Raw genomic sequence first — 20,113 nt, forward strand, 5'->3', positions numbered from 1 at the left:
CTGATTGAAATACAAAAAGATTCAGCAGTTATGCGGAAGTATGAAAACACACACACATGGCCTCCCCTTCTGCGAATCTATCATCTGTCAAATTTCTCAAGAGTATACCATATTTTATAGGCTTGAAATAAAACATTATGAATACATACATACATAATGAAAAAAGATATATGCTTTGAGGGAGCAGCATTGCCCAAAGTTGGCATTTTATTTCATGTAATTTAAATTATGGTGTTGAAAAAGGTATTTTATTTGTTAGCTGAATTCCACCTCTGAGCATATTGCTTATCTGTTTGGGTGAATGTGAACAGGTTGAGGGGGAAATACTTAAAAAAAAAGAGTTTTAACAAGTGTCTGAGATGCTTCATAGCCAAAGCACAACTGGTATTTTAAAATTCAATTAAAATGCATTAGCTATGAAGAGCAGGCAGAGTATGTCGAGTGAACGATGGAATGAACAGAATGTTAGGATTTGCTCCCATTCTGCAGATCTATGAATAATCATTCCTTGAGGTTTGAGGATTATAAATAACAGGCCTGAGTGGAGATATTTCTACTTTACAAAAGAAACCCACCCATTTGGTTTTCATTTTCATTTGAGTAAACTCAAAATGGCTTTGGATGGCTTCTGCTAATTGTATCCAAGACCTAAGCCCTTTTCTACACGGTAATGTTTTCCAGTTGTACGTGGATTCTTGTGTGTATGTGGTTAAATTGACTCAGACTTGACAACTGTTGTTTGACTTGGTTATACTATGGTAGTAGATGCTAAGAGGAAGTAAGTAATAAAACAAGAGTGGTAAAAATGAGAAATGTCAAAAAGAAAAAGCTAAAAGCAAATTAAGCTCTAGGGCTGAAAGATTGAAGAAGGACATGCTGACAGGTTGCAAGCCTCAGCATAATAAAGGTAACATTTACAACACATCAATTATTCTACAGCATGCTTTAGACATGCACTCCAGAGAAATGGAAATGAAACCTCTCAGGTGGTATGTAATTGCATATCTCGAGCTACTAGTGAGATCTAGATGGTATATGCCATATGGAATAAAAACATGAGTAACAAGCAATCATTATTGTAACCTTAATTATCAATATATAAAACATCTAGGTGGAATTAAAGGATTTCTAGATATATTGGTAGGATGCTCAGTGCATGTATGTTTGTATGTATGTATGTATGTATGTATGTATGCATGCATGCATGTATATATGTTTAGAAATGCATTTATCCAGTATCGGACCTACTAGCTTTAGGCTACATAACATGAGGATGAACACAACAAGCTATCTAACCATATTATCTCCTGCTATTAGGATATCAGTTTATAGTGGATGCTCTGTAAATTTTGCTGAATTATGAATAAAGTAATACTTTCTATATCTAGGTTTTATCTGCAGTTTATTTTTTATTTTCTTGAACTTACGTTTATTTAGTCTAACTTGAATTGTGATGATGGCAAATTTACACAAAATTGCTAATTACCTTGAAATAGAGCTTGTTTTTAAAGAATACAGGTTAATTCTAAACATGTCCTAGACTTTTGATCAGGAGCCTATTTTACACTTAAGGGCTGTTCTTATATAACATGCAAATTTCTACCTTTTCTTTTTTAATTGACATAACTAAAATCATAAATTAACCTATATACATCTATATATCATATATATATATGTATGCATATGTGTGTGTATGTGTGTCTTATCTTTAGGTTTTAAGTACTGCTTCTGTTATCTGTGGTGTACATGTATAGACATATATATGTTTTGGTAGCACAGTTAGCTTGTTTAAAACTCTCCTCATCATGGACTTTGTCTACTCAATAAAGTGGAGAAAAAGTAATACAATTTTTTGCAGTATCATTTCAAATGTATGCAGCTATAGTAATGTCTGAGTGGTTAAGAACACTCCTTGTAGTAGCCGAGGACTCAAAGTCAATTCCTGGCATCCACAGAGCAGTTCAGAACCCATCGCAACTCTATTTCCAGAAGATCTGACATCCTTCCATGATCATCTTGGGCGTCAGGCATGCAATGGTACACATGCGTAACTGCAAGCAAAAACACCAGTTTGCAATAAAATGAAAATAATCAAAAATAAAAATGTAAAGAGCATTTGGTTTTAAAAATTGATATTTATTTGTGAATTTTTTGACTAATTCCATCTAGAGAAGATCATAGTTCCATATGCAACTTAGGTCTTTCTTGCCCACTCTGCTCCTCATCTATTTCCTTTTACCACAAAGTCCAGAATGAAAGACTGCTGTAAGATTCAGGCTTTTTTTTAAAGAATAGCCATGGAAGAGTTTTATTGGTTTTAAGCACTGCTTCTGCTATTTGTAGTATTCTATAAATATTTCATTCTTTATTGTACAATAATCCAATCATACATTTTTAAATTTTTGATTTCTTTATGGGATAAATGTGGTGGGGCAATAGGGGGTTTTGAGGGATTTGCTAATTTCCGCATATAAAAATTCCCTTTCTTTGTTTTCTACATAGTGCATTTTCTGGCTTAAAATTCACTTGTCACCATATTGAGCTTCCTTATCAATGCTTCACTTCTACAATTTACACTTATTTTGTTACTTTTCTTCTTCTTCCTACTGCCTCACTGTACTCTATTGGCAACAGTTCATTCTTTTAAAATATGCTGCTCACCCTTTACATCATCCTAAGTATTTGTTTCACATGAACAAAGTATATGTTTTATTTCAGGCCTGCCTATCTTTTTCATTAGATCACCAAGTTCTAGCAATGCCTTTCTCTCATTGCAATAGTTTTGAAGGTCAGTCACCTGTATCTCTTTATATATTTTACCGACTCTTCCTTTAAGGTTTGAGATAAATAAGAATTCTTTAGCCTTGAGTATTGCATTTCTATCTTAACATGTGCTGCTTCACATATTTTCCTAACATCTGTCATATGTCTTGCTAGAATATGGTCCCATACACAGGGTTTATATTGTTATGGTTACCAATAAGCTCAATTCTGAAGGTGCATAGGCTGTAAGTTTCAGAATGTGACCCAACTATTCAAGATCTATGTCATGTTTCATGATAATATTGGGATTTATACTTTAAACTCTTACTCACTCATAAGAGAAATTGTCTGAAGCTGTAATTTTCATTTCGTTCATTCCAGAGGGTTCCCTCCTCTGCACTATCAATGATCTGGCTCTTTGACATTGCAACACACTGAATAAAGAATAGATATAAGATTGCATATTTCTTGTTCCAAAATACTCATTAAGAGTTGTGCAAAGCATACAATAATGTCATGCATATTGTGTCTTAAAATATGGAAATTTCATAAAGTATCTGTTAGTATACACACAATTCATCATGGCTATTTGAAATACACTCATAGTTGGTACACTTGTACTAACTTAATTTCAGAGTATACTGAACATTGATGACTACACCCAAGAAAAGCACAAACACTTTTCACAGTGTTATTCCTGAGTATATGGGGGTCATGAGGCCCACTTGTTAGAGCATCACCTAGAACACTGAGTAGTGAAGAAACCTTAAAAGTCTAAAGTGAATTATCAAACTTACGATATACTCAGTAGTAGAGATGTTGAGTGTATAGGCAAGATCATAAATAATCTTATATTTACCTTTTAAATCAATATCAAGTATATGGTAAGATGAGAAAACCCATCGTTAAAATATAATTGTTTTTGGAAAATAATGTTATTGTGTCCACTGAGTAAAATCACATATGAATTAAGATGAATTAACTACTAAACATGAGTTATCATATTGAATAAATTATAAGCAAGTACTTTTTTGTGTGTAAAGGCAGGTGAGCCATCACAATTTACATGTACATTTCAAACTTTTTCAAAAACATATATTTAAAACATTAAAAACTTGAAACTGAGTGACACGCGCTAACTTTTACTTCATTTTATTGAAAACAGGTTTTTTCCTCATAAATATATCATAATTAATTTTTCCCTCCCACACCCTTCTCATTTCTTCCCTACTTGCCTTTTCAACTGGATGCATTCCCTGTCTGTCTCTTATTAGAAAACACAATTTCCTATTTATTTACTTTTCACTTTATATCCTGATTGCAGTCCCTCCTAGCAGTACCGTCCTTACAAGGTTCTTCTCTTTATCCTTCCTCCCTTCACATCTGAGAAGCACCTGAGTACCACCTCTGAATACCTCCCCCTGAGTACCACCTCTCTTGAAACCTCGAGTTAATGCAAGTCTAGGAACATCTTTTCCCACAGCGGCCAGACAAGATAGCCCAGTTAGGGCAGCAGGATACATAGGCAGGGAACAGGCTAAGTCCCACTGCAATTCTTGGAGGACCCGCATGAAGACCTAGCTGCACATTTACTACGGATATGCGGGGGACTCTCCATCCAGCACATGTATGCTCTTTGGTTGGTGGTTCAGTCTCTGGGAAGTCTCCAAGGGTCCAAATTTGTTAACTCTGTTGGTCTTCTTGTGGAGTCCCTATACTCTCCGCGTTCCGCAATACTTCCCCCAACCTTCCACAAGACTTCCTGAGCTTAGTCTAATTAGTCTAATGGTAGACTCTGGGTCTCAATCTGTTTCAATCAGCTGTTGAGTGAGGCCTCTCAGAGGACTATTAGGTTAGGCTCCTGTCTGTGATCCAGGCTAACAGATACACATTTAATCCCAATGCTCCAAAGGCAGAGCCAGGAGTATCTCTGAGTTTGAGGGCAGTCTAGTCTACATAGCGATTACCAGGACAACAAGGACTATATATAAGTAGACAAACTCCATCTCAAAAAACAAAAACAAACAAACAAAAAACCCAAAAAACAAAACAAAAAACAAACAAAAAAACCCAAAACCAAACCAAAACAAAAGAACAGGCTTCAAAGAGATAATAATAAAATATAATAAGATGAAGCAGAAAGTAAATATTGAAATGAAACAAAACAGAAAGAAGGAAAGAGTTTAAGAGAAGGCACAGGAAACAGATCCACTTGTTTGCACAGTCAGGAATCCCATAAAAACCCTTACATCGGAAGGCATAATATATTCAAAAGACTTCGTGCAGATCTATGCGGCAGGTATAGAGGTTTTTAAAATGTTTTCGTTGAAGACCTTCAAATATTAATAAAGACATTATTGAAGACAGTTTTATCAAAATAACTCTCAGATTGACACATGACAGTATTCTAATTAGCATAATGAAAATTAAACTTGAAGAAATCATGCATAATATTAAAGAAAATTGATGAAGAACATTTTTAGTTAAATAAAAGGGAATAGTTAGTGTTTTTTTCTTTTGGAGTCAATTTTCAGGACCATATTGCTAACAATATATAACACTTTGAGCTTTCATGTATGTGCATAAATGTAGATACATTTCTATATCTATATAGTAATCTCAAATCTAATTATAATCCAAGTTAGTAATAGTGACTAAGAATTATACTTAAATAAAACAATGTTTTAAATATTATGAGAGTACAATTGTTTTATTAAATTATTTTTTTAATTTTACCATATAAAATGAAATACTTAATAGATTTTTGTTGGCATTAAACTTTGCAATTTATTTCTTGGAAGCTAAAGTCCCTGATGTACTCCATCTCATAACTGTATCAATGCCATTAACCTTTTCCTAAAAACTGAGCTAAAAATAGTATTATAATCCACAGTTCTTTTGTCTCCTCTACAATTTTTATTGGTTTTAAACAAGCTTCAAATGATACAGAAATAATTATCCTTTTCTTTACATTTACTTTTGACATTAGTTTCTTCTAAATGGTTTCAGAAGTTCAATGCTGCATTATTAACTTTATCTAAGACTTAATAATTACATTTATTATGTAAAATACTGTTTATTCTTTTCAAAATTCAAGTTTGCCAATGTCATCCCAGTGACAGACCAGTCTCTAGTATTCTTCCAAGTGACTGACTGTACCACCCCTTAGAAAAGTTCCAAGTGACTTTCCCTCTTTCATGGCATTTGTTGTCACTAAAGACAGCTCTTAATTTCACTGTCTAAGAGAATGAAAATGGTCAGACCAGTCTCTTGACTCTCTAGTCCTACCTGTAACTCAACAGATATTAGCATTATTTCTTAAGACATTAAGACAACTGTATCAAAAATATTATTCAGCAACTATTACCAAGGCATAAGACAAAAAATAATATCCCTAAATATTGTATTGCCTAAAGCCTGCCCTAATACGAAGATTACACTGGGTAGTTTAATGTGTGTCTGTAACCTGTTGCTCTGAATTTTCTGTCAGACTCAGAGGTGGAACAGCTATTTTCCAATTCTTTCAGGAAATTTATTGTAAAGGCTTGATCACCAACAAGGAAAAGGAAAGTAATGCTGCTATCTAGAATCTGTAAGTCTTTCCTGCGTATCTTTATTTCCGATCCATCAGGCTCTTTGACAGGATTGAGAGAATTAAACAGAGTGCAGGTCTCCCAGAAACTAAAACATATGCTTGTCACATCTTATACATTATGTCTTCTTACACCCAACCCATACCTCCTATGCTTTTCCCATCAAAAAAAAAAACCCAAAGTGGCTGAGAGAATCCCATAATTTCCCTGACGTTGTTTGTCCAAGGCTCTTTAACTGCAAAGTGTTTTTATTTTCAATCCAACCTTTACTCTGCTCAATATTTAGAAGGCAGCTCAATGTGTGTATTATGAATCTCTTTTCTTTTTTTTTTATTAGATATTTGCTTTATTTATATTTCAGAAACCCTTTCCTGGTTTCCTCTCCCCTAAAACCCTCTATCTTTTCCCCCTTCGCCCTATTCACCTTCCCACCCACTCCCACTTCCTGGCCCTGGAATTCCCCTACACTGGGGCATAGAGCCCTCACAGGACCAAGGGCCTCTCCTCCCATTGATGACCTACAAGGCCATCCTCTGCTACAGCTATATGCAGCTGTAGTCATGAGTCCCTCCATGTGTGCTCTTTGGTTGGTGGTTTAGTCCCTGGGAGCTCTGGGGGTACTGGTTGGTTCATATTGTTGTTCCTTCTATGGGGCTGGAAACCCCTTCAGCTCTTAGGGCTTTTCTCTAGCTCCACTGGGGATCCTGTGCTCAGTATAATGGTTGGCTAAGAGTATCCACCTCTAGAGCTGGTGCAACTACTCTGGAAATCAGTTTGGAGGTTCCTCAGAAAATTGGACATAGTACTACCTGAGGACACAGCAATACCAATCTTGGGCATATTCCCAGAAGATGCTCCAACATGTAATAAGGACACATGCTCCACTATATTCATAGTAGCCTTATTTATATAAGCCAGAAGCTGGGAAGAACCCAGATGTCCCTGAACAGAGGAATACTACTCAGCTATTTAAAACAATGAGTTCATGAAGTTCTTAGGGAAATAGATGGACCTAGAAAATATCATCAGAGTGAGGGAACCCAATCACAAAAGAAAACACATGGCTGACTCACTGACTAGTGAGTATTAGCCCAGAAGCTTAGAATACCCAAAATACAATTCTCAGACCACATGAAGCTCAAGAAGAAGGAAGACCAAAATATGGATACTTCGGTCATTTTTAGAAGGGGTAACAAAATACCCATGGAAGGAGTTACAGAGACAAAGTGTGGAGCTGAGATTGAAAGAAAGGCCATCCACAGAATGCCCAACCTGGAGACCCATCCCATATACAGTCACCAAACACAGACACTATTGTGGATGAATCTCTTCTTTTAACACCTTACCCACCTTTGATGTTTTGTCCATAGTTTTCCAGCCACCTGAAAACTAACATCCATGTCCTGTTATTCTCTGAAAGTTCACCAGAGGCTTCCTGTGCTTAATTCACAAAATTACACAGCAACCAACAACAATATTTGACAAATATGATTCTTATTACCAAGGTCATATGTTGTTCTGCACTTAGAAGTTATAAGAGTCAGACTATTGGCCTTTCCCACTGTTCTTCATAGTACTGCATTGTGTGAGAGCAAGTTCCCAACAAAGCCATTACAAACTCTTTATTGTCGGTGCCTCTATAAAATAACATCAACATCTCCCCTGAGTTCCTGCATTCATAAAAGTGAAAACACATCCAATTCTTGTTGCCATATAAAAGTTAGCTTGTATCATCCTGTTCTTCATGTTGCCATGTGAAATTGTTCATACCATCCTGTTCTTCTACTTTCCATATGAAAGCTAGCTTATACCATCCTGTTCTTAATGTTGCAATATGAAATCTAGGTTGCATTATTTTTCATGAGCAAATTTCTACTGGGAATGCTTCATGAAGAGCAAAGATTTTTTTTCATTAGCTTGATCCCTACCTACCTTGCGAATATGCCATTTTTATGTCTCTTTCTCAAGAACCTTCCATACTACACAGCTATTTAAGAAAATTATTTTACATGACTTGATAAGTTGTGATTTAAGTTTTCCTCTGTCTTGGTGCATATGCACTTACTAAAGTTACTTTTATATTTCTCACAATACAATGATAAGTTTTAAATATACTGTACATATTATAGTAATTCACCCTTCCTTAAACCAAAAATGATTTAGTTACCTATTAAAAGCTTTTGTACATTAAGGATTTGTATGCAGAAAATAGTCTATTTCACCATGTTAAATGTAACAATCTGGCTGCAAACTCAGAGCATGTGGAATCTATAATTTTTCCTGGCTTGCAAGATTCCCACATTTGATTCATCCAAAGATAAATGCTGATCCTAAAATAATCTCTCTGGAGTATTTAAATTTATGAATAAATTGATTTAATTTAAATATGTAGTCTTTAATTTGGGAGAAGAATTTAAACTTTAAAATATTTTGTTTAACATTTTTAAGTTAAATACAAAACAGATAAAGGTAAGAAACAGGACTAAAGTTCCTAAAAAGGACATGTCCCATCAGATAATTGAGTTTTTAATGTGGAGATATTCTTTTAATTCAACAAGCCTACATGGTACTTAAACCTCCAGAATTCTGTGATGTTAATCTTTTATGATAGCAATTAGTTTCCAGGATTTCTCAATTTACAATCTGACTAATGCTATTGCCTAAGCTTTAGGTGGTTACTGTTAAATAGACAGGAAGGTTAATCAGAAGTTTGTCAGAGCCAAAGGATATTGAGAAACTGGAATATTTTGAGATACATTGTCTAAACAGGATCATAGAAAGACGAAAAGGATTACTAAATTCCAAACCTCAAAGGTTTTTCTGATAGTTGCTTTCCTAAACATTGGGATTAAAAGTTGAAAATACTTTTAGAAACAAGAATGCAAACACATACTTAGACAAATCCTTATCTTTACAGAAAACTTCAACAACACTGCAGCCTTTTGGTAATAAATACACTAAGAAACATATTTCTGTGAAGAGTCAACCTTTTTCTACAAACAAATATTAACTGCTATTTTTAATTCTTGGGCCATTTGTATATCTAGTTTTATATTTTACATTGCTGTCATAAATAAATTTAAATACACAAGTTAACTTCTGCAATGTCTAAAATGTCTTTAAATAAACAATTTAAAGGAAATACTTCAGATGAATATTTTGCACTTGAATATAAACACAAAAAGTCAAAGCTTCTTTAAATACAAACACAAAAATCCTACATGAAATAGGCCTTACACTTCATACATGGTTTTATTTCACATACTTGTATTAAAATAATTATTATTAAAAGACAAATAAAAAATACAAATAATATGTAAACTCATTATTAAATGTTTGTTTTCATTTTTCTATATAATTATATTTGCTTAAGATATCACATGCTATCACAATTAAAGCATGCATAAAAATATAATTAAACATGAATGTATTTACAAATTTGATTAGTTGCATCTCACAAGGTTTGTGGACTCCCACTAAGTTAACTTCCATTAATATAAGGGATGTCAATGTTGTATATCCTTAGGAGAACATAACAAACAAGACTATTTTGTGTCATTGTATAGCAACTAGATAGTGGCAGCAGGAAAAATAGCAGAGTACTGATTCTTGGAAAGAAACTGGGTTAGGATTTGATATTAGTTTTGTCCTGTTACTTGTTCCTTTAACTCTGTTTTTAAAAACCTATACCTATCCCCTTAAGTCTGCTCACTCACAGAGTAAGCTACTCTGTTCAATTAAAATGTGAGAATTGGATGTTACCTTGTTATTATGTCTAGCAGCCAGCAGTATTATTGGAGAATTATAGTTGCAAGTTTAGTCATGGTCATCCTTCAAAAGACCTTGGTAGACCTCCATGATCATATATGCCTTTATTTCTAGTACTCTTGAGGCAGAGGCAGGCAGATCTCTGAGTTTGAGGCCCATAGAGTTCCAGAATAGCCAGGGCTAACCCTGTAAGAAAAGAAAGAAGGAAAGGAAAGAGGAAGGAAGGAAAGAAGAACAAAAGAACCTAGTTTGATTACATTATTTTTGAGATTTATATTTCTTAAGGAAGAAAAATAGAACCTACGCTTTGGACATGGTTTTGTTGACACAGTCTGGATAGACACCATGGGGCAGCAGCTGCTCATTTTCCCCTTACATATTTCACCATCTCCCTTCCCCAGGTGTTGCTGCCATCACTACCTTTCCCTTCCTTCCCTTTCCTCATGGCAAGACGCATGGAAGAAGAGTGCTGTTAAGGCCTCTCCATTAATCAACAGGTATGGCGGTCCTCAGCTGCCCCTCTCTGAGATTTCCACTGCTGGTCTAGCTATTGCTTTTACATATAGAAGACACGATTATCCACTTCACAGAGGTTGAAAGTATGAAAGGCCTGTTGGACCCAGTTTCTCTATCTTTCCCACCTGTGGCACATTGCAATCTTTCCTCCAATTTGTAGAACTACTTCCATTGAATGCAACATATAGAAAAATTACTGATACTGTTCTCTAAAAGGTGTGATGTCCAACCAATTGAAGAGAAGTGATCTTATATTTATCAGTATGTCACTTTAAGCATTCTATAAATATGTATTGATACCATATGTTTAAAAAGAGCTATTAGAGACTGAACTACTAAACAAAGAGCATAAATGGACTGGACTTAGCACTTGCCCCCAACACACATATGTACCAGATATGCACTTCAGTCTTCATGTGAGTCCCAACCAACTGGAGCAGGGGAGATCCCAAAAGCTGTTGCCTATCTGTGTAATATCTTTTTCTAGCTGGGCTGCCTTGTCTGTCCTCATTGAGAGAGGAAGCACCTAACCCTATAGAGACTTGATGTACCAGGATGGGTGGCTACTCAGCAGGGGCCTCCACCCTCTCAGAGGAGATGGGATGGAGACATAGGTAAAGGAACTGTGGAAGGGGGGACGAGGAATGGGGACAGTGATCATAAATCATGATCGTAAATTGGGGCAGTGGATTTTAATTCATAATTTAGTCTTTGCATTTTAGAAGCATGGTACAAAATGATATATTTTGCAATCCCTATCACTGAGTTATAAAAACTTAGGTGTAAGCCAGTGGATTTATATCCAAACTGTCAGTCTGATGTTAAAAACAATATATAATAATTATTCGTGGACAACTTGTCAACTCATCTGGTAGCCTTTGAGGAAGATCGGAGAGGCTGTTGTGTTCAAGCTATCCCAAGATACCCTTCAGAGTATTCAGAGTATTACTTTTTGAAAGGAACTGGATCCTCAGGGCACAATCTAGCAGAGTCATGACTAATAAAACATATATTTATAGTCATCCATGGGCAACACCCGTCCTTTTGATTTCCTCTGCCACTGGTGGAACTAGTCTTTCTGGCTCCTGCAGGGGCTTGCTGTGGAGATCCTAAGGCTCCTCATTTTGTCCTGTGACTTTCTCTGGCTCTTTGAGACATGGGAATACAATACTGCCTTTGGGCTAGGAAGACTGTTGGCAGATGTCTTTAAACAAAACTGAGTGTGCCTGTAAGTGCGGTTGTGTGGGAGAACTGTGTGTGCAGTCCTTAGAGCAGATGTATATTAACAGAACAAATCTCTTTTGCTTGTACATGTTTAGATGCAGTTCAAAGACAATAAAGAATCGTTTTACTGTATCTAAGTATGTTGAAATGTCATCAAACCTGAAAAACGCAATGAGTCTCAGACAAGGTGATTAATCTTTAATTAGTAACATACGGCTTCCTATCAAATGATCACTGCTTGATTACCCTTCAGAAGGCACTTGCCAACACTTTTATTTTTTATGTTTAGTGGTTTGGGCCTGAATACAACCAATTCTCCTGCCATCACATCTGACTCAACAGATTGAGTTGTTCCTCCTCACAGGTATTTGTGTAGTTGGAGTGCTACATGTGAAGAATATTTCACCAATGCCTGTTTGAAAAACATACTGTTACAGCCTATTTAGAGGTTCCTGTGTCAGGATTTTGGCCTCCATTTTCTTACAGATTTATCTGCATCAAAACATTACTTACAAAAGGGTTGATCTGTGTATAAAAGGTGTGAGCACTGAGAACTGGTGATGTCTAACATAGCAAGGTCACTAGCAGTGTCTTGAGTGAGATGGACCTTGTGTAGGTTCTGATGCATCCTGTGCCGTGTAGATACTCATTCACAGTGACCTCTCAATTTATAGAAGACAGAGCTTCACACAGCTCTTGATGTGTGTATCTTTAGTGTGCATATTGAGTGAATGTTTACAGAGCAGTCATTTCCATTCCCACATAAAGATGAAATTTTATCCTCACTTACATTTCTATTTCTATATATTACTGCTTCTTTTATATTCCCTATAGCTTATGTTTGTTTGTTTTTATAATTTCTGAGGTTAGTCAATATAACTTTCCCAGAGGAACAATCCATATATTCCTCCAGGTTTAAAATCTATAATATTTAAAAATATATATAATTTTCACACACACTAATTGATTATCCATTGCCACAAATTTTACTGGATATAATAATGGAAAAGAAATCAGCATTCTTGTATCCTAAGTATGAAAAAGATCAAGAAAAGTGTTTAATAGATTTGAAAAGTTCAAATCACAAACATTATACCTCACATTATATGAAAATCAAGAAAATGTGTATAAGCAGTATAAAAGTAAATTTATGGGTATGTCTCTCTTAAAAAGAGAATAGGCCTAAAATTTAGATTCAGATATCAAAACAAGCAGAGAAAAATTTCTTGGATAGAAAAAAATCAGAGAGCTTAAAAAATTATTACATTTAAAATAACTGTTAAAATGATGGAAATGTTGCTGGAAAATGCTTATTGAACAAAGTTTAAAATAATATGCAAAAATATTGTGTAGTAAAAATCAATGTGAGCAGAAAGAGAACATTATTTATGAATTGATGCTTCCTCTATTAAAACTCTTTATGCTAATATGGCTGGGATAAATTCCTGAGCATCCTATGATGCATTAATTTAAGTATATCATACTCCTTATTACGTATCTTGTGGCAACAGCACTTCTCAGTGTGTGATAGGGTCAAATACATTAATTTTAAGCTATGCATTTTCAATGAAAGAAGTGGTTCCAAGGAAACACATTTGAAATAAGACTTGATGGACAAGCAATGTCCATGTCAAAATATCCCATCTGACCACATTCTGCCAAGAAGTCTAAAATGAATGATTGTCAGTTCAGATTTAGAGATTAGTTTATGTCGTTTTTCTTTCTGTGGACTGGCTGGTGCATAGGATCCATGATTTTTTATGTTTTTGTCTTATTACTCATGGAATTTTAAAAGTGGAGAGATAGAGAGAGAGATCAATGATTGACAAAGGCAGGGTTAGATAATGCATGCATAATCCATATCCATCCGGAAGACTTTAGAGTTTGTGCATGAGGACTCTCCATGACACAAAGTGCATAATGTAGTCTCTACTTTCTTTCTCCCTCCCTTCTTCCTTTCCTACTTCTGTCAGTCCCTTCTCCCCGCACTATCCCTTGGTAAGGTTGAGCTGAAATCTAGCCTTTAACTTGAATCTGTTTATCAATATTTCCTTTGGGAAAAGGAAAGCTAAATGCTACTTCTTTTCCAAATGAAAGTATTTTCAGACTTAAAATCAGACTGATACAATGTCAAAATATCTAAATGTTTATGTATCTCTGTATATTCATTCTTGGTTTACAGCACAGCCATTTAATTTTTCCATTACTTGGTTGCAAATTATTTTCGTGTTCTAGTTATAATGTTCCCCCTTTATGTCAGAACACTTTTTTAATGAAACAAGAAATTCATGATGGGTCACCCCTTTATGTACTCCTACTTAATATGTTTGAAGAGTTTAGAAATTACCTTGATCTCTCTTCAGACTTGAAAGGGAAACACAGTTCAGAACGTTTCAAGACTTTGAACAGATTTTTATGAAAGTATGTGGGTCCTGACTATAGGCATTATATAAGTAGAATAAATACAGGTATAAAATAAATTTAAGTTTAGAAAAAAAAAGCAGTTTGGAAGACCTTAAGTCTTTATTATAGTGAATCTTTACTAAAATTCAAGCAAATTCAGTAGTACTAAAAAAGATATCCATGGGAGGAGATACAGAGAAAAAGTATAGAGCAGAGACTGAAGGAAAGGCCATCCAGAGACTACCACACCTGGGGATCCATCCCACATACAGTCACCAAACCCAGACACTATTGTGGATGCCAACAAGTGCTTGCTGACAGGAGCCTGATATAGCTGTCTTCTTAGAGGCTTTGCCACTGCCTGACAAATAACAGAGGTGGATGTTCTCAGCCAACTGTTGGACTGAGTACAGAGTCCACAATGGAGGAGCTAGAGAAAGGTCCCAAGGAGCTGAAAGTGTTTGCAGCCCCATAGGAGGAACAACAATATGAACCAACCAGCACCCTCAGAGCTCCCAGGAACTAACCCACCAACCAAAGAGTACACATGAAGGGACCCACGGCTCCAACTGCATATGTAGTGGAGGATGACCTTGTAGGTCATCAGTGGGAAGAGAGGCCCTTGGCCCTGTGAGGACTCTATGCCCCAGTGTAGGGGAATTCTAGGGCCAGGAAGCAGGAGTAAGTGGGATGGTGAGCAGGGAGAGGGAAGATAAGATAGAGAATTTTGGGGGGAGGGATAAACCAGGAAAGGGGATAACAGTTGAAATGTAAATAAAGAAAATATCTAGTTAAAAAAGACATCATTAGGTTAATGATAATGCCAGTAGAGAAAAACAAAAGATTCTCTGAGTTCATGTTATTGACTTAACTGACAACATGAGATCATCCATAACAATAAGTTTCACAGAGGTCAAACTAGAGCAAAACAAGAATAAAAAACTGGATAAGGCATGTGCTGTCAGAGCTGTACTAATAAAAGCTACTACAAAGTAAATTCTTCACTTATGCACACTCTTGCTTAATGCCAAATTGCTGTCAATGTCCCTTGGTGAGTTCTATTTATGAGCAGATTACAACACACTCTCAGAGGCCCTGCACATCTAACTCTCAGTGAGTGCCGACACAGAATATATGGTCTTTCTGGAGCTGTGAAATTTAATTAATTTGCTGGCAGAGTACAGTTTTCATGCCACATGCCTTTGCCCTGACCCTGCTCAGGACTTCCATTTTCAAATGTGCTTTATATATTGTAAACCTATATCATCTTAATGAAACTTTTCCATGTGGTAATTTCAGTGCTTGACTTAATTTTCTCAAAAGCTCTAATGCCTACATAAATTCTCTTTTTTTACTGTACTATTAACTGTCGTTTGCTAAGTTGCATGAATATATGCATGCCCCCCCTCCAATTTTTGATATTCAGATCTCAAAGTGTTACCCTTTAGGTATCACATTAAATATAAGATTCTTAGGTAAATTTTTAAACAACAAGAAACCTTTATCTGCTTTGTCTCTCACTACGATTGTAGGTAAATGTCATGTACCACGTATTTAATAGCTTCCACTTAGTATCATAAAGAGTAATATGGACCAAGGGGGTTACTGATTAATCATCCCTTCGAATTCTCACCTACTGCATAAGTCTAAGTCTCTTGGAGGGCAACCCCTTCAATATTATTTCTGTTTTTTATAACATATTGAAGTCTAGGGAGTTTAGAAATTGTTATTTTGCTCTAGCGTTGCCAATAAACGGACAGAAGTATGATTTGTCATCTGTAAAATGGAGAGGCAAAGCTAGTTAAGAATGACAGTGAGACAAAGGGTTTTCCTTTTATTTCTAAAGCTATATGCTTGAGAGGGATTCTGAAACTTGTTTCTCTTCCGTGATGTGGAATAGGATGTTCATGACACTAATGACCTCCCTTTGCCACAGCTTTGCTTCAGAAATTTTCAAAACAAAACACTTGGGAAAAAAAAGAAATAAATTCATTGCTATAATTTTAAATTGTTGCATTTTACTATTTGAAGTGGTTGTACACAGAGATGTACATATAAACATACATTCATATATGTGTGTGTTACATATTTAGATGTGAGTGTCACTAGTCATTGCAGAGAACCTCCTCTGGGTGCCATATGTTAATGGGGAAATCGGAGTCCAGTCTTGGGGTTCTTAATGCAAGGATTTAAGAAAAGAAATCTAGAGGACAGTTTTATTAGAGTTCAGAAGAAAAACCCCAGGGCAGGCAAGCTGTAAATCTCGGCAGCTGCCAGAAAAGAAAGATGGAAAGGGGCAGAGAGAAAATCATCCCGCCATTTATATTCAGCCACGTGACAGACAAACAACCACATGTGGGTGACAAGGGCTTTAAGAAAGAAAGAAGAAAAACCCTTCAAGTACCAGACACAGAATGTTTAAACTCTGGACAAATGCAGAAATAAAGAGATAAAAGGGAAAAGAAAGAAATAGGAGTTTCTGCTTTAGGACCCAGAGATGTTGGTACACCTAACAGAAACCTGTGGAGGGATGTAACAACTTCACTGAGAGCAAGGAATTCTGGGAAGATAAACTGATTTTCCTAAGTAAATAAATTTCCAAGTAAATCTCTTTAATATGGCTTATAGCAAATCAGAATTCTGAGGATTGGTCCCTTTGACAGGAAGATTGACTAGCTAAAGTCGACTAACACTTATTGAGGGAAACTATTGCGTGTCTGCACCACAAATAGAGTCCATTCTTTTGAACAGAATGAAATAGATTTTGGTTAATGGACATCAAATGGTACAGAATTTGTGTGTGTGTGTGTGTGTGTGTGTGTGTGTGTATGCATGTGCAGTACCACTAGGATCTTTGTAGAACTTTAGTAGAGACAGATGAGAGAGTGATCTCAAACGTTGTGTCTCTATTCTAGGAGCAAATGATTGCAGGATTACACAAGGAAACGTCTCTCCAAGTAAATATAAAAAATTTACTACTTGCTCTTAGAAATGTTCATTGAAAACTGATCCATATAGTCGGGTGTTGATGGCCTGTACCTTAATCTCAGCCCTCAGGGGGCATAATCAGAGGGAATCAGAGGGATCTCTGAGTTAGAGGCCAGTCTGATCTAGAAAGTGATTTCCAAGACAGCCAGGGCTACACACAGTAACCATGTTTTGAAAACAAAGCAAAAATAAACAAAACTCAAAAGGAAGGAAGAGAAAGAGAGAGGGGGGAGGGGTGGGGAGGGAGGGAGGAAGAGCAAACTGATCCAAAATATTAACCTCTGTTGTTAATTTTACATCAATGAAGATATTAATCTCTAAGTTGCATAACAATTTCTATTTCCATTATTAACATTCATAACATAGAAAGTTAGACACAAAGAACTCTACTTCTAATGCCATTTATGATCAGACACATGGCAAACAAGCAACCACATGCTGAGGAAAAGGGCTTTAAAGAAACTGGAAAACAACCCTAATAAATATACTAGAGAAAGACATGATACCAGCAATAACTCTATACTGTCATTAGGTGACTAGATTTTCAATTTTTCATTTGGGACCAATTATTGTAAATTTGTAAAATCTCTAAGAAGAAGTTTACTCTTTGGAGAACTCTACAATAACCAGTGACATTTTACTCAGGAGACCTTTCACTGGGGGGTAGAAAGGCACTAATTTCCTTGTGTGGACTTCTCCTCACCTCGCGGTAATCTGTGGTCTAGGTGCTATTTATATACTGTAACATGAATGATAATAAGATTGCAGCAGATGACTTATGAAAGTAATTTGCTTGATTATTTTCTAGTCATTAAGGTATAAAATATAAAGTGTCTGTAGAGAGTCTTAAACTGTTTTTCCTTGAGGAGATTATGAAAAAGTTCTTTGGTGAAATCTAGCTGAGGGAGAAAAAAAAAGGAAGAAAGAAAGAAGAAAGAAAGGAAAGAAGAGAGGAAAGGAAAAAAGGAATATAGGAAAGAAGGAAAGAAAGAAGGAGAGAGGGAGGGAAGGAAGGAAGGCAGGTAGAAAGAAGGATATTGAAAACTCCGAACCAGTGAGAGAACTGTTAGCAAATATCCTAAATCTTTGATATTGAATGTTTTGCAGTAGGATGCTGAAAGTAAAGATCTTGCTTTTCAGCTGAAGCTTTATTTGCATGAATGCACTACATAGCTTTATGGCTTGAATCAGCGGGATGAAATAGGAAAGGAGATAAACATCTTTGTACATGAGAAACAAAACACCACTGGGTCGCCGGGCCTGCTGGTTTTCTGGAAGAACATAGAAGACAGTCGTCAGCTTTTTGCAAAGTTTGAAAAAAACCAAAAATTCTTTGTTATCTATGTACAACTTCTTTTACAGAAGTGAAACCTGTAAGGGTAAAAAAAAAAAAAAAAAAAAAAAAAAAAAAGGTAGCTCGACCTAGAATCATGAGCTGCCTAAGGACGGCTTGCTACGCCACTCCTTACCTCTGGACACGTTGGAATGCAGGGCCTTTCTCTTTGAGTTTATAGCAAACAAAACAGAGACAGTTACTGAGGATTCCCAAATAAACATTAAGCAGACATAGCCATCATTATTTGTGCTTGTCTGTCCCTCTAATCAGCACAGCAGACATCAACCAAACAAACAGAAGATCTTGTAAAGAAAACTGTTAGCACAGATGCATTAGCTGATTGCAGTAGGATATCAGTTAATTGAAGGGGATGGCGGATGCTCTTAGATGAGAGGGTCGCACGTAAAGCATTGTTTTAATGCTTTGAGTTCTTTCTTGAATATACTGTCTGAAAATCCAATGAGTTTAAGTAATGAAGAAAAAGTTAAAAAAAAAAGAAAAGAAAAGGAAGAAAGAAAATATTTTCAAAGCAACAAGGAAATGGAGACTAAAGCTTGGTATCCTACGAAAATTAAACAAAATAGACAAAAAAAAGTTCAATCCATCTCTATATTTATAGTCAAAGAAGAGGTTGGGAAGAGCAATATTTTTGTGAGGGTGGTTTACATTACATTTTTCCAATATTTGACTCCAACAATACTATTTTATTTTTTAATTAGTTATCAATTTAAAAAATTTGTATTTGATATGCCTTTAAATATATGAGTTGAACAGGTTTTGCCTTTGTTGCATATAATAAAGTATCTTCTATTAGGTGACTTTCTCCAGCACACTGAAATTCTAGTTTCTCATATAAATGAAAACCAAGGTAAAGTTAAGCTCTTTCTGCACACTGAGGTGGATAATTCTAGGTTAGGGGAAGACATTCAGATGTGCTGGTTTCAGATGTGCATGGTTTCTCACTCATGGTTATGAGTGAGAGAAAGAAGCAGGGCTCACAAATTAAGGATATGTTTTGAGTCACTTAATATTAAAATTCTGGCTACTCTCAGAAATTGGAGACAGGGAGTATTTTTGTGTGGGAGGACAGAGAGGAGAAGGTAGAATGAAGCCAGGCGGAACAAGTGGCATGTGCTTGCAAAGAGCAAGAAAAAAAGAAGCTACAATGATTTTAATGCAGTTTGTTTAATGCTCTTACATAGCCTGCTTGTATTTTACAGAATAAGGCAAGCAGCTGAAGTGGAAGCATAGAAAATTAGGAGTCCTGAGGGTAGAAAGGAAAGCCAGGGTATCTCATATGGTAAACTGGATTGATACAGTCAGACTGGGATAGACAGCACAGCTATTGAGTGTTCTCTGTCCATGCATCATGTCAACTTCATATCAAACAAATCTGTGCACTGCCTTTGAAGTTAACTGATTAGTGCTAATTCAACAGGATACTGTGGAAAACACCCATGTGTGTTTGTGTAAGTTTACAACCTTTACAAACTTTAAAAGGAAGCTCAGAAAATAAAAAATG

At 35.8% G+C, this 20,113-nt stretch overlaps 1 protein-coding gene across 5 annotated transcripts in view; it reads left to right on the forward strand.

Annotated features, from left to right (window-relative positions):
* Pcdh7 (protocadherin 7) overlaps positions 1-20,113 on the forward strand; it is a 409,747-nt gene that overhangs the window by 213,721 nt on the left and 175,913 nt on the right. For 2 of the 5 annotated variants that reach the window (XM_031342331.1, XM_031342332.1), the window contains exon 3: positions 10,526-10,621. The exons of the other annotated variants lie outside the window; for them this stretch is intronic. In XM_031342331.1, coding sequence (XP_031198191.1) covers positions 10,526-10,614 — 89 coding nt within the window. In that variant the 3' untranslated portion in view covers positions 10,615-10,621. The remainder of the gene's footprint in view (positions 1-10,525; positions 10,622-20,113) is intronic. 5 annotated transcript variants of the gene reach the window in all.

Source organism: Mastomys coucha, unplaced genomic scaffold (genome assembly GCF_008632895.1).
Source record: "Mastomys coucha isolate ucsf_1 unplaced genomic scaffold, UCSF_Mcou_1 pScaffold22, whole genome shotgun sequence".
NCBI lineage: Eukaryota > Metazoa > Chordata > Mammalia > Rodentia > Muridae > Mastomys > Mastomys coucha.